At 38.2% G+C, this 13,656-nt stretch overlaps 1 protein-coding gene across 2 annotated transcripts; it reads right to left on the bottom strand.

Annotated features, from left to right (window-relative positions):
• Nucleotides 1-5,297: 5,297 nt before the first annotated feature.
• On the bottom strand, nt 5,298-7,572 carry LOC129030644 (regenerating islet-derived protein 3-gamma). Of its 2 annotated transcripts, XM_054476205.1 has the most exons (5): nt 7,488-7,572; nt 6,793-6,911; nt 6,452-6,589; nt 5,691-5,817; nt 5,298-5,418 (listed from the first exon to the last, which is right to left on the bottom strand). In XM_054476205.1, the coding sequence occupies exons 1-5, from the start codon at nt 7,570-7,572 to the stop codon at nt 5,351-5,353; spliced, it is 537 nt and encodes a 178-aa protein (XP_054332180.1). In that variant the 3' UTR covers nt 5,298-5,350. The 2 variants fall into 2 exon arrangements, with proteins under 2 accessions (XP_054332180.1, XP_054332181.1); XM_054476206.1 differs by lacking the exon at nt 6,452-6,589.
• Nucleotides 7,573-13,656: the final 6,084 nt, after the last annotated feature.

Genomic DNA, 13,656 nt, shown 5'->3' on the forward strand with positions numbered 1-13,656 from the left:
AGATCCTTGAGGAATCATCACACTGTCTTCCATAATGGTTGAACTAATTTACACTCCCACCAACAGTGTAAAAGTGTTCCTATTTCTCCACATCCTCTCCAGCATCTGTTGCTTCCTGACTTTTTAAAGATCACCATTCTAACTGGCATGAGATGGTATCTCATTGTGGTTTTGATTTGCATTTCTCTAATAATCAGTGATGATGAGCTTTTTTTCATGTATTTGTTGGCTGCATAAATGTCTTCTTTGGAGAAGTGTCTGTTCATATCCTTCGCTCACTTTTTGATGGAGTTGTTTTTTCTCGTAAATTTGTTTAAGTTCTTTGTAGATTCTGGATATTAGCCATTTGTCAAATGGATAGATCGCAAACATTTTCTTCCATTCTGTAGGTTGCAAATTGACAAACTGGATCTAATTAAACTAAAGAGCTTCAGCACAGCAAAAGAAACTATCATCAGAGTGAACAGGCAATCTACTATCTTTTTCTCATCTGTGGATTCAGTAGTGATGACCTCTGTATTAGGTTCCTATTGCTACTGTAGCAAATTCCCTGAAATACAGCTGCTTAAACAGCATACATTTATTTTCTTTCAGTACTGAAGAATAGAAATCATCAAGACATTTACAGGTCTAAAATCAAGATGTTGGCATGACTGGTTCCTTCTGGAGGCACGAGAAGAAAATCCATTCTTGCCTATTCCAGCTTTTAGAGGCTGCATATGGCCCTTTCAGCCATCTTCAAATAAAGCTGCATAATCTTTTGTCTCCCCTCTGACTTTCTGCCTCCCTCTCATAAAGACCTTGTGATTGTACTCACGCATCCAGAATAATGACCCTGTCTTAAGATTCTTAATGCAATCACATCTGCAAAGTCCATTTTGCCATTTAAGGTAACAACATATTCATAAATTCCAGGAAGAAGGTCTTTGGAGGGAGGCCATTTTTCAGCCTCCCTTGATCTCTTTTTCATTTCTGACATTACTAAATTGCACCACCTGATTTTATTCATGGTTAGTCTGCCTAAAGATGCCTAAATTTTATTCATCTTTTAAATCAGTTTTTTATTTTATTATTTTTTTCCATTGTTTTTCTCTTTTTAAATTCATTGATTTCTATTCTATTATTATGTTTCTTCTACTGCTTGCTTTACAATTAAATAGCCTTTATTTCTTTAGTTGCCTAAAGAGTACATTTGGATTATTTATTTTAATCATTTTTTCTTTTCTAATATATTCATCTAATATTATATATTTTCTTCTAAGCACTGCTTTTGTCGTATACCACAAATTTTAATAAGTTATATTATCATTTTCATTTAGTTCAAACTATTTTTTAAAATTTCTCTGTGACTTCTATTTTTCCGTGTGTTATTTAGAAATGTGTTGTTTTAACTCCAAATATTTTGGAATCTCCCATCTATGTTCTTGTTTTTGATTTCCAGTTTAATTCCACTGTGATCTGACAGCATACTTTCTATGATTTCTATACTTTTAAATTTGTTAAGGTGTAATTCATGGCTGGAAATATGGTCTATTTTGGTAAATGCTCCATGTGAGTGTGAGAAAAATGTGTATTATGCTATTGGATGCAGTATTCTTTAAGTGTCAATTAGAATAAGTTGAATGACAATGCTATTCAGGTCAACCCTGTTCCTAATTTTCTGCTTACTTGTTCTATCAATTACAAAAAGAGAACTGTTGAAGTCTCTAAGTACAAAAAAGATTTCTCTAGTTCTCCTTGTAATTGTATAAGTAATTGTCTCATGCATCTTGTTCTCTTATTAGGTACATACATGTCAAACATTGTTAGGTTCTTTTGGAGAATTGACCCCTTTTATCATTTTGTAATGCCCCTCTTGATTCCAAATAATATTTATATGCTTTTCTGAAATCTGATTTATCTGAAGTTAACATACTACTCAAGCTTTCTTTTGATTAATGTGTTGGCATGGTATATCTTCCTCCATCCCTTTACTTTGATCATACCTGAGGATGTGTGTTGCAAGTGGTTTTATGATAGACAATGTACAGTAGGGTCTTTCTTAAAAAAATCCCTCTGACAATCTCTTTCTTTCAATTGATACATTTAGATCACCCAAGTTTAAAGCGATTATCGATGTATTTGGAATAGTATTTATCATGTTTATAACTGTTTCCTATAAGATCATTTACTCTGTTCAGTTTTTTTCTTGCCTTTTTATGCATTCTCTGGTTTTAATTGAACAATTTATATGATTCTATTTTTTTCACTTTCTTATATCTTAATTGTGTTTTATTTTAAATTTTTATAGCAGTTGCTATAGAGTTTGCAATATACATTTACAACTAACGCAAGTCCACTGTCAAATAATATGTAGTACTTCACATGTAGCACAGAAATTAGAACAAAGCACTCCAAATTTCTCCCTCTCACCCCTTATGACATTGCTGTCATTCATCTCACTTGTTTATGTGCTGCACTCATAGAAAACAGTTACTATATTTCCTTTAAGCCAATGGTTATCTATTAGCTTGATGAAAAATAAGGTAAACAAAATATTTCACTTCACTTTTTTATGCCTTTTTTTTTTAACACTCTTCTTTAAGTAGATCTAAGTTTCAGGCCTATATCATTTCCCTTCTCCCAAAAAAACTTCTTTCAATATTTCTTCCCAAGCAGTTCTGCTGAAAATGAATTCTCTTTTTTGTTTGTCAGAGAAAGTCTTTTATTTCTCATTCACTTTTGAGGGATAATTTTGCTGGCTATAAAATTCTAGTTTGGTCATTATGCCTTCCAATTCATTAAGTAGTTTATTCCACTAATGATTTCTGATGAGAAATCTAATTCTTGTCCTTGATCCTCTATGGATAAGCTGTCCCCCAAACTCTCTGGATTCTTTCAAGATTTTCTCTTAGTCTTTGGTTTTCTGAAGATTGAATATGATATGCCTAGGATTGGTTTTTGATATTTATTCTACTTGCTGTTCTCTGAGCTTCTTGGATCTAGGGTTTAGTGTCTGTCATTAATTTTGGAAAATGCATGATCATTATTACTTTAAATTTTTCTTTTGTTTCTTTTTTTACTTTTTCTTGTATTGCAATTATATACATATTAGAGTTTAAAAATTATCCCACAGTTCTTGGATATTCTATTCTACTTATTCACTCTATTTTCTCTTTGCATTTCAGTTTGAGAAGTTTCTGTTGACCTATTTTCAAGCTTACTGATTCTTTACTTGGCCAGGTCCAGTCTACAGATAAGCCCTTCAAAAACATCCTGTTTGGGAGGCTGAGGCAGGTGGGTCACCTGAGGTCAGGAGTTCGAGACCAGCCTGGCCTGTGGTCTCTGGTGAAACCAGGTCTCTACTAAAAATACAAAAATTAGCTGGGTGTGGTGACAGGCGCCTATACTCCCAGCTACTCAGGAGGCTGAGGCAGGAAAATAGCTTGAACTCAGGAGGCAGAGGTTGCAGTGAGCCGAGATTGTGCCACTGCACTCCAGCCTGGGTGACAGACCGAGACTCCATCTTTAAAAAAAAAAAATTCCTTTGTTTTTATTATATTGCTTTTGATGTGTAGTATTATCTGTTGATTATTTTATACGGTTTCTATTTTTCTGAATAGATTGTGCATCTTTTCTTTCCCATGGTCCATTTTCTTCATCAAAGCCCTTATCACATCAATCATAGTTATTTTAAGTTTCCTAATAGTTCCAAAATCTGTACTATATTTGAGTCTGGTTTTGATGTTTGTTTTATCACTTCAGATTATGTTTTTTCTTATTATTCATAAACATTTTTAGTTTCTCTTGAAAGCTTCACTTGATATATTGAGTAACAATAACTGAAGTAAAAGACCTTTAGTGTAAGGCTTTTCATTAATCTCACTAGAATTTAGTTTGTGTTTAATGTTTGCTGTAGCTGTAGGTGCAAGAGGCTTAAAATTTCTCTCGTGTCCTTGTTTTTGTCTCTCCTATTGCCTTTGTCTTTTCCTAATAATTCTTCCTTAAATAGTGTACCTTGCAGCTCCTCAGTTGTGATCTATTGTCATTAAACTGGATCCCTATTGATGTGGTAGTGTTTGAGCAAGGGGAAGTATCATATAATTTTATGGTTAAATCTCAGTATTTTTGTGAGTCTATGCCCCAGGGCCATGACTTTCAAAAATGTTTCTTAGCTCTCTTTCTGTTAGGTAAGATGAGAAGGCTAGATGTGGCTAGAGTGGACGTAAAGGCACTCATGCTTAGGCATGATAAGAAGCTCGTAGGGTCTTTTTACCTGGAAGTAGGCCTTTGTTATTGAGAATGCTCTGGGCTGATTTAGAAATGATTTCTTTTCTCCTCCTCCTGACAAAGCCATGAGAGAATTATTTTTGACTCTCCATGAAGAGAACCTGTTGGGATTCCTGAAGGTAAAATCCATGAAGGCGTGAGGGCTTTCCTAGGAGTGCAACTTCCATGAGTTTCTCACTCTTAATGCCAAGCTGCACTCGACATCCAACAACTTTTCAAAATCGCCATTTAAATGTTCCTAACAGCGTGTAGCTCTAGAGGCTTTTGCTCCAGGTAAGCAGAAATGTAAACAACTCTGTGTATTTGGGTGCTTTTCCAGATATTGAGGTACCAACTTGCCCTGCTACCTAAGTTCTCTCATTACCCCAAAGGAAAGTTGTTTAGTTTGTTCAGATTTTTCTTGTTTTAAAGAAAAGAATAACAGTTTCCAAAGCTCTTTATGTCGACATTGTAATCAGAAGTTTAAGTAATTCATTTTTTACTGTATTTTACAAAAGTCACCATGCAAGGTAGATTGCAAATTAATGAAAAAAAAAATGATCCTTCACAGAAAATTATTTGAGAAGTTCTGTTTTAAGTAATATCAGACTCCCCTAGGGCTGATTGTGTCACAACATCAGGTACAATGTGTGGGCAGTGAGTGCATGGGGAAGCACTGTCTTCATTTCTTCATGACATAAACTCTGCCTGAGCAGGGCCCACACCTTCATCACAGATACACTGAGGGGGCCACTCATATAGTAATTTCCTCTTAGTCCTGGGTGAAATTGGGAGGAGCCAAGACTCAGTGTTTTGTCCCCCAACTTCTCCCTCCTCTTCCAAAGGCTCATACTATAAGAATGAAACAAAAGCATAAAAGTATAAAGTAACATTTTTATTATTATTCTCTGAGATCTCAGGACATGGAAGACAGAGAAAAGCCTGAAATGAAGGTGAGGAAAAAGGAAGAAGGAGGATCACGACAAGGTGTTCAGGTAGGGCAGTTTGGGGAGAATATTCTCTTCCAGGGTGAGTCTTCACACTGGTCACATGTCCATGATGAGCTGCACACCAAGCTCAGGCTGCTGACTTCCCACCTGCCCTAGTCCTTGAACTTGCAGACATAGGGTAACTTTGCATCACAGTTATAATCTTTCCACTTCAGAAATCCTAGGGAGACAGAATATAAAAGGCATGGGGATGGGGGAACTTGTGAACCCAATGAAGAGGCATCGCAGGTTTTAGCCTAGGATTTAAAGCTTCTCTCTCATCACCTGTTTCTCAATCCAGGAGAATGAGACTCAAAGAAAGCAGAGATGAGAGAAAATGGGAGAAGGCACATCAAAACTGCATTTCCTAGCTGAAAAGGATTTCCTGAAGGTCAGGAAATTGGGGATGAGGAGCAGAAAGTGCTGGGAAGAGGCAGCTCTTCTGTTTCTTACCTGTGCTTCTTGACAGGCTCCCACAGTGGCCAGGGTTTAAGATGGTGGAGGGATTTTTCTCCCATGAAAAGTAATTCATCACACCAGTGCTACTCCACTCCCATCCATCTCCATCAGGCTCAGAGCCCTATAGAGAAGAGGAGGCAGCCAGGTGAAGAAAATGGCCATTGCAGCTCTCTTTTCATGGCCCCTGAGCTGTAACACCTGATTCCTCCCCACGTCAGGGATTTTGGTCTGCTCTTCCAGATGCTGCCCTAGAGTCCTCTGCATTGGAACCTCTTCCTTAACTGCTCATTGCTATTGGAAAATCCCAGCCAATAAACACAAGACCTTTGGAATCACTCAAGGTAATGTGTTACTTGCAGAACAATAATTGGTGCAGCATTTGTGATTAGCCTGTGAACCTCAAAGATAATGTCTATTCTGTATGGGGGCAAAAATTGATCCTATCTTAATTTAGAATTCCCTCAGAATAATAGATACAGACTCCCCGAAGCTCAGATAATTGACTTGTAAGGATTCACGTGAGAATTATGTAAAAGTTTTACAAAAGTCCGATTAATTTTATTTAAAGACTAGGGACCTCCACAGAATTCAGCTCTTCAGCTGCCTCATGGACTTCCTATTCTCCCAAATGTCCCCCAGAATCTGAGCTCCAGTGCTTCCTGAAGTACTTCCTGGGCAGGCACCGGGGACAGGGAGTGGGCCTGGGCAACAATAGCACCTTGAGAGGTAACAGAGAGGGGAGGATATACTCGCACCTGTGTGGGGTCATGGAGCCCAATCCAGACGTATGAGTAGCTGTTACTAATGCTCCTCACCAGGGAGGACACAAAGGATCCCTCAGCCCCACTGAGCACAGACACCAGGTTTCCAGAGGGCCGCTTGTGGCAGGCCAGCTTTGAGGGGGACAAAGAGAATGAGAGGGAGCCTGAGACCTGCTGGGGGAAGGGCAGGGCAAAGGTAGGTGGGAGGAGGACTGTGTGAAAGATAAGCATGTTCATCCTCATTCCCAAGGAACTCTCCTGAAGGAGACCCTCCTCCCCCTGAGACCTGCATGGACTTTCCCCTGTCACCTCCAACCCCACATCTAACCACTCACATCTGCATCCAACCAGGATTTTGCTGACAAAAACAAGGCATAGCAGTGGGAGCCATAGGCCTTGGAGCTTTTGGGACAGCTGATCCGTGGAGAGGGCAGTTCCTTCTGGGGTTCTTCACCTGGGGTGGAAGAAAAGGGAGACAGTAAAATGAAGAGTAGGGGGTGGGTGGGAGATGACCTTGGGGAATATCTAGGCCTGCCCTTGGGGAGGAAGACCACATTCCTGACAGCCCTTCGTCTTCCCTTGTGTTTTCAGAAGTTCTTTATCTCAAAATAGCCCTACCAAATGGGCCACCATCTAGTCTGTTATTACCCTTTCCCCTTATTCAACCATTCAATACTCTCCTCACTCTGGGCTGTCTCTACATTGGGTCCTCCAATCATTGTCCCTCCCCACATCTCATTGCTGACCCTCCACACTTTACCACCGGTGTATATTAGAGTCCACTTTCCCACCAGTGTATATTAGAGTCCACTGACTAAATGGAAGCCATCTCATTCCATTGTTAGTGGACCACCGTGGAGCCTCCCACTGCAAGTTAACCTGAAGGAAGGAGTGATGATGCAGGAACTGTAGGCAGTTTCATCACACACCATGTCATTACCACACGTGACACACAGGAGCCTTCCTCCTTTTCTTGGCTCTGAGGATTCATAGGGAACCCAGTGCTAGAGGCAGAGGATTCATAAGGAACCCAGTGCTAGAGGCTCCTGAGATAGGAGCATGAGGCAGGGGAGCAGCATCCAGGACACACTGGGCAGGGCCACGGGAGGCAGCATAGTGTCTGCGACTTGAGGAGGCAATCAGGGGTCACTAAAGGAAGTGTGCTCAGCAGGAAGACACACAGATACCCTACTGCCTCTTGTCTTTTTCCTTCTGTAGTCCCCTAGGACTAAAGTGATCTTGGTCACATCCATCATCTTCTACAGTTCTGAATGAGTTGTGAATCTGTGTACTCTCCCATCCCTGAGCCCTCCAGGACAGCCTTGCTGAGTCTCAGAGCTCCTGTGCTCCCTGAGGAAGGGATCCTGCCATGCGTTCTCCTGTATCATGTGAGGTTGCCCCTCCCCAGGTCTCATCTTCTCTCAGTTCCCACTTACCTCTCTGGTGAGATCTGGTATGCTTTGTCTGGTCAGGAAAGACTGGGTTTTTTATAAGAGGATCTCAGGGATGGTCATTGGAGTGAATAACGGCAATATGTAGGCGGGACAGGGGTCATGGGGAGGGCTTGGCATTGGTTCAAAAAGATTATGCCAAGGGGAGGAGACTCTTCCTGGCAAAGGCTGGGAATTGTCACAGATGTTGCCTTTTTCTCTGTAGCAGGCCAGCACTTTCCCCACAAACAGTTGAAGTTTGCACTTTTCCCACCTTCTTCCAGATATCTTCTTCTGAGAAACTTAAGGGAATAAAGGCAGTCTTGTGAGCCTGGTATTACATAGTTTAGAAAATATTATGATATTACATAGTTATGAGAAATGTCAAAAGTTTGCTTTTGATCAACCTGCCAGGAACTCACTTCTATAGGCATACATATGAATTTCTTTATACCTTATCTAGTAACATTTAAAATAAATTAATAAATAAAAATTGGTTGGGCATTAAAATTAGATGTGTTGGCAAAGACAATGTATTAGTCGAAATAAAGAAAGAATAGAAACCAGAAGAAGCAGCACTGGTTCAGAGTTGCTACTTCAACTTTGCAGCAAGATGTAAAAGAAGCTTGAAATAATCTTGTGTCATTATGCAAGCCAGGGTCTTATGCAACAGCAGTTAAATAGATTTGCCTTCCAGCTACCTTAGTGTGAGAAGACCAAGAGATAGTTCCTTGGTTTATTGTAATTCTGTGCTGACAGTTTGATATCTCAGAGTAGCATTCTTAGATTGTGATCTACACACCAATGGGGGTCTTCAGGGCCTGTTTGGAGTGGCTGTGCAGTTATAATTTTCATAATTATACTAAAATGTTATTTGTCATTTTTACTATGTTGACATTTGCACTGATGAGGCAAAAGAAATGGTGGATAGAAGTTCTGGTGCCTTAACATTAATCAAGGCAGTGGCACCAAATTGTATTGCTCATATCCACGCACTTGCAAGAAACAAAATAAAGGCATTTTTACTTGAAAATGCCCTTGAACTTGATGAATCAGAGTAGTGAATTGGCTTCAGTAAATCTCAACCCTTGAATACATCTAGAGGGAATATTCTGTATGACTAAATGGGAAGCTAACATGCTAAAGTGTAATGGTTGTCTTGAGGGAAATAATTTGGAACACAGAGTTTTAATTCACTATTTCATGGAACACCATTTTTACTTCAAAAGTAAACCAAGACAAACTTTACTTACTGACATATGGGTCTTTTGTTAACGTGTTTTCAAAAAAGATCAAAGTGAGTTAGTAAATGAATATTTTTAACTTTTCTCTTTTTATATATATTATTATAAATATCAATAGCTCACATGAACAAAATTTTTTTTGAGTGTCCTCAATATTTTTTAAGAGTGTGAAAGCGTCCTGAGATCAAAACAGTTTGAGACCTCTGGTTAACATCTAGCTGGCAATTTCCAGAAAATATAGGACATGGAGACGGTATTATATTACAACACAGGAATACCATCAGCAAAATTTAGAAGATGGGAAATTCTACAGGGCAAATAAGTACATTTCCCCAGCAAGTGGATGTAAGGAAATAAAACAACATATCACTCTTAACATGTGAAAAATATATCAATCAAATAAAATGTGTGAACCATGTTTGGATCTTGATTTGAACAAATTAAATAAAAAATGTAATTATAAAACAATTGGGTAAAAGTGAGCATTTGATAATGTTAAGGGACTATATCATGTTCAGATGTAATTATAATATTGAAATAATATTATTTAAAGTATCCTTATCATTTAAGATACATAGCACAATACTTACAGATGAAATAGTTATTCAGGATTTACTTCAAAATAATCTAGCATGATAGAGATAAAGAAAGAGAGAGACAGATAAAACAAGAGGGGCCTTGAGGTCATGATAGTTGTTGCTTGGTGGTAGGTACATAATAAATCATAACACTATTGTCTTTGGGTTTTTATCTAAAATATTGGGGGAAATTTTTGAGAAAAAGAAAAATCCATGGCCTTCACAAGAAAGAAATTTGAAGGACAATCTGACTCAAGAACACAGATGCAAAGTTCCTGAACAAAACACAAAACAAATTGAATTCATTGTTGTATATAATAAATGAAGAGAAAGAAGAGTTAATCTTGGAAATGTAATGATAGTTTATTATGATGAACTATTAATGCAATTTCCAAATTCAGAAACTAAAAGGGAAAAAATATACAGTCATTTTAAAAGAACAAAATCTTTAAGTGAAATTCAAAACCTGTTAGTAATGGATAAAAAGTCTTAAAAGCAAGAGTTAGACAGGAATAGCTTTAACATAGTAAAGAAATCTATAGAGACTCAGAAGTAAAATACCAAAAAGACTTCCTTAAAAAATCAGAAATATACAAATGTACCACTCTCATTGATTCTATTTAACAACACCGTGCGATAGAAAGTACACTTAGAAAAGAAAAAAAAAATTTAAACAGGGAAAGAGTAAATTAAATTGTCACTATTTGCATATGACATGCTGTCTCCATAGAAAACCTAGAAGACTCTTCAAATTAATTGTTAGAATTAATGGATATATTTAGTAAACAAGAAGAATGTGAGATCAACATATAAATCCCAAATGAATGTTTATATTCCAACAATAGAGTTAGAAAAGGTATTTTTAAGAAAGATACTGTTTTTAATAGGAAGAAAAATATAAAGGATCTAGAAATATATCTGACAAAAATAGTCAAGACCACGTAAAACTTTTTAAACTTTAAAGAAGACTTTAATATACGAAGAAATATATCATGTTTTAGAGAGACAGATTCAATATCCTGAAGAGGTTACTTTTCCCTACACAGATGGTCTCTGATTTATGATAGTTCTACTTACAATTTTTCTACCGTATTATGGTGGGAAAGTAATATGCATTCCCTAGAAGCCTTATTTCAGATTTTGAATATTGATCTTTTACTGGGCTAGCAATATGCAGTACAGTGCTCTCTCATGACGCCTCAGCATAGGCAGCAAGCACTGCCCCGGTGGCAATACCATCTTGAAAGTAAACAACTGATACTCCACAGTGTACTGTGTTTTCAGATGATTTTGCCCAACCGTGAATGCAGGAGGTGTGCCTGGGGGCTATCTTAATAGCTGGCTATCAGAATTGGAAACTGGTACTTCAATAGTCAAGGGCTTGGCCCTTTCTCCCTTCCTCCTAGTAGACCGTTTTGAATTTCCATAATACCATTTGTACACAGGAGGAGGAACTTCACTCAATTTTGTCCAGCAGTCCTCAAATTTCAGATAAACTTGAATGTATGGTGGGAGCAGAAGACATGGGTGTTTATCTTCTATTACCTGACTCTATGTCCCTACCTATTCAAAATGATCAGTTATGAATATGAATTTGTCATTACTCCCCTCTTCAAACTTTACTGATGATTTCTCCGTTATCTACTCTTCTGATTTCCTATTGGTACATAGAAAACTATCCCAAGGTTAGTGGCATAAAACAGTTTGTTATTACTTCTCATGGTTCTCTGAGGTGATTAGGATTGTCTGGGTGGTTCTCCCTTGGAAATCATGCAGTTGCATATAATGGCTGGAACTGGAGTCATATGAAGCATCAAATGGACTGGTCTTCGAAGATGATTACACACATGCTTAGCAGTTGATCTGAGAGCCGAGCTGGGACTGCTAAAGGGATTTACAATGCAGTGGCCCTGTGCCTTGAACTTCTTACAGCATGGAGGTGTCAGGATAGTAGAACTTCTTTTGTTGTTGGTCAGGGCTCCAAGAGGACAAAGCAGAAGCTGCTGGTCCTTCTGGGCTAGGTCATGAAATAACATACTGCTATTTCCATCATATTCTGTTGATCAAGCATGAGTTTGTATTCTCAGGACCTAGCACGTTAAACCCTCAATAATACTTATTTAACAAATTAATATGTTTATTCACAATGATTTTAGCAATTATGTCAGCTGCTTTTAACCTCAAAATGTTACAGGCTGATAAGACATCGCTTTTAATTTTATTTCTTTCATTAAATCTGTTATTTTGAGTAGGTGACTTTATTCCCCCTGGACCTGTGTTTCTTAATTTTGCAATGATGATGTTGGACAAACACAGCACTGAGATATATTCTATAATTTTCCCATTATTGATCGGAATGCTGGAATATTATGAATGTGGGTTAAGAGATTTCCTGGAAAACAGTTACTGCTTCCATATTTAAATCTCAGACAACATTTGTGAAGGCCGTCTTCTTATTGTATCAGACAGTTTATTCATGAGCAACCTTTGGAAAAAGTAAACTATAATAAAACAGTCTGGAAAATGAGCCATTACAGAGAATTTTTCATTCTATTATTTTGTATTGGCTATTAGAAACAACTTGTTTCTGAAATGGAAACACATTGACTAAGCTCTCTTTGCATACGTGCATAAAAATGCCTAAAGAATCATAACCTAGCATTTTAGATTAAATAACTTTATTCAAAGAATGATTATTTGTTAATCTCTGTGAGATTATTCCCTATGAGTCTTTAGAAGAAAGAGCACTTCGCAGAAAGGACTTAATGTGGCAATTAGCATATATATGATAAGTTACCAAGGAAGAATCTGTTCGCTAAAAAACCACGTTTCTTCAGAAAATCTTCCAAAATTTAGTAGAATTTGAGGGCTGTTTTCTGTTTCTAACTTCTTTTTAATTTAGGGACTAATTTGAGTCCAGTTGGAACTTATATACTTAAGACACTGGAATTTGATTTAAATCAAGGAGCAGAATAGAGACCACAGGTCAATGCAGAAATATATTCTATGGAGGAGAGTGCCCTCATGGTTAATCTTGAGAGACCAGTTTAGTAAAAGAAAAAATAGAATCAAGAGCAGGAGGAAGAGAGGACATATAATCTGAGGTCTCTCAAGATACCGGATCTTGTGGGTTAGTGGAGTTAGAAACTTAAAGACACTTTGCTCCTTGGACATCACATTTCATGGCCTGAAGTGAGAACAACAAGGAAAAAGAAGGAATTTTATAGAAAATACTTCTCAAAAACACAATGTGTCACATCGAAGTCTTTCCTCTTTACACACGTCCCTCCTCCTCTTCACTTTATTTTTCATAGATCAATCGTCGTTGCTTAGGGGTGAGTGAAGACATGAACAAAATCCCACTGTAATTGAAGGGAAGACCAGGAGTCAAGGCCGGAGCAAAACAGGGATACTAGTGTGAGAATTAGGCAAGGGAAGTAAAGCAACAAGACATGCTAAAATCAGCTGTAGGCAGAAAAGAAGTGGCACGTCTCAAGCTGGGGTTGATCCAAGACAACTAGGGAGTGCCAAGGTAGAACAGTGTGTCTCATCAGGAGACGGAGTGCTCCTAAGACAGATTCAAGGGGATACAGGGGAAAGCGCTGGTTCCAGCACTCAGAAATACTTGCAGCTAGGTGACTCAGCCAGGGCAAGGAAACCAGGTATGTGGGGTGGAGGGGGGTACTGGGTTGGGCTTCCCAGTAAGATTCATAGGTCATAAATTATCTGAGAGAGTAGGAATGCTTTAAGGTTGTGCTGCTCTCTCTTTACGCTACTCATGATGTTCCGCTGGGCCTTCTGATACCCATTCTCATGCACACCAAGCCTCATGCCAACCTACACCGTGGGCCAATGGAAGGCATAGTGATTACGGATATGGGCTCGCAAATCAAATAGACCTATTTCACAGGGTTGTGGTGTAAATTAAATAAAATAGTGCATGGATA

This window comes from Pongo pygmaeus, chromosome 12 (assembly GCF_028885625.2).
Source record: "Pongo pygmaeus isolate AG05252 chromosome 12, NHGRI_mPonPyg2-v2.0_pri, whole genome shotgun sequence".
In the NCBI taxonomy this organism is placed as follows: domain Eukaryota; kingdom Metazoa; phylum Chordata; class Mammalia; order Primates; family Hominidae; genus Pongo; species Pongo pygmaeus.

What these genes read in the sequence shown, in the direction of transcription:
- LOC129030644 (XM_054476205.1), bottom strand. Translation starts at nt 7,572, where the DNA reads ATGCTGCCTCCCGTGGCCCTGCCCAGTGTGTCCTGGATGCTGCTCCCC. An exon ending in TCAGGAGCCTCTAGCACTGG is followed by an intron (nt 6,912 to 7,487) that starts GTTCCTTATGAA and finishes CTTCCACCCCAG; the next exon opens with GTGAAGAACCCCAGAAGGAA. An exon ending in GAGCCTGTCAAGAAGCACAG is followed by an intron (nt 5,419 to 5,690) that starts GTAAGAAACAGA and finishes CTGTCTCCCTAG; the next exon opens with GATTTCTGAAGTGGAAAGAT.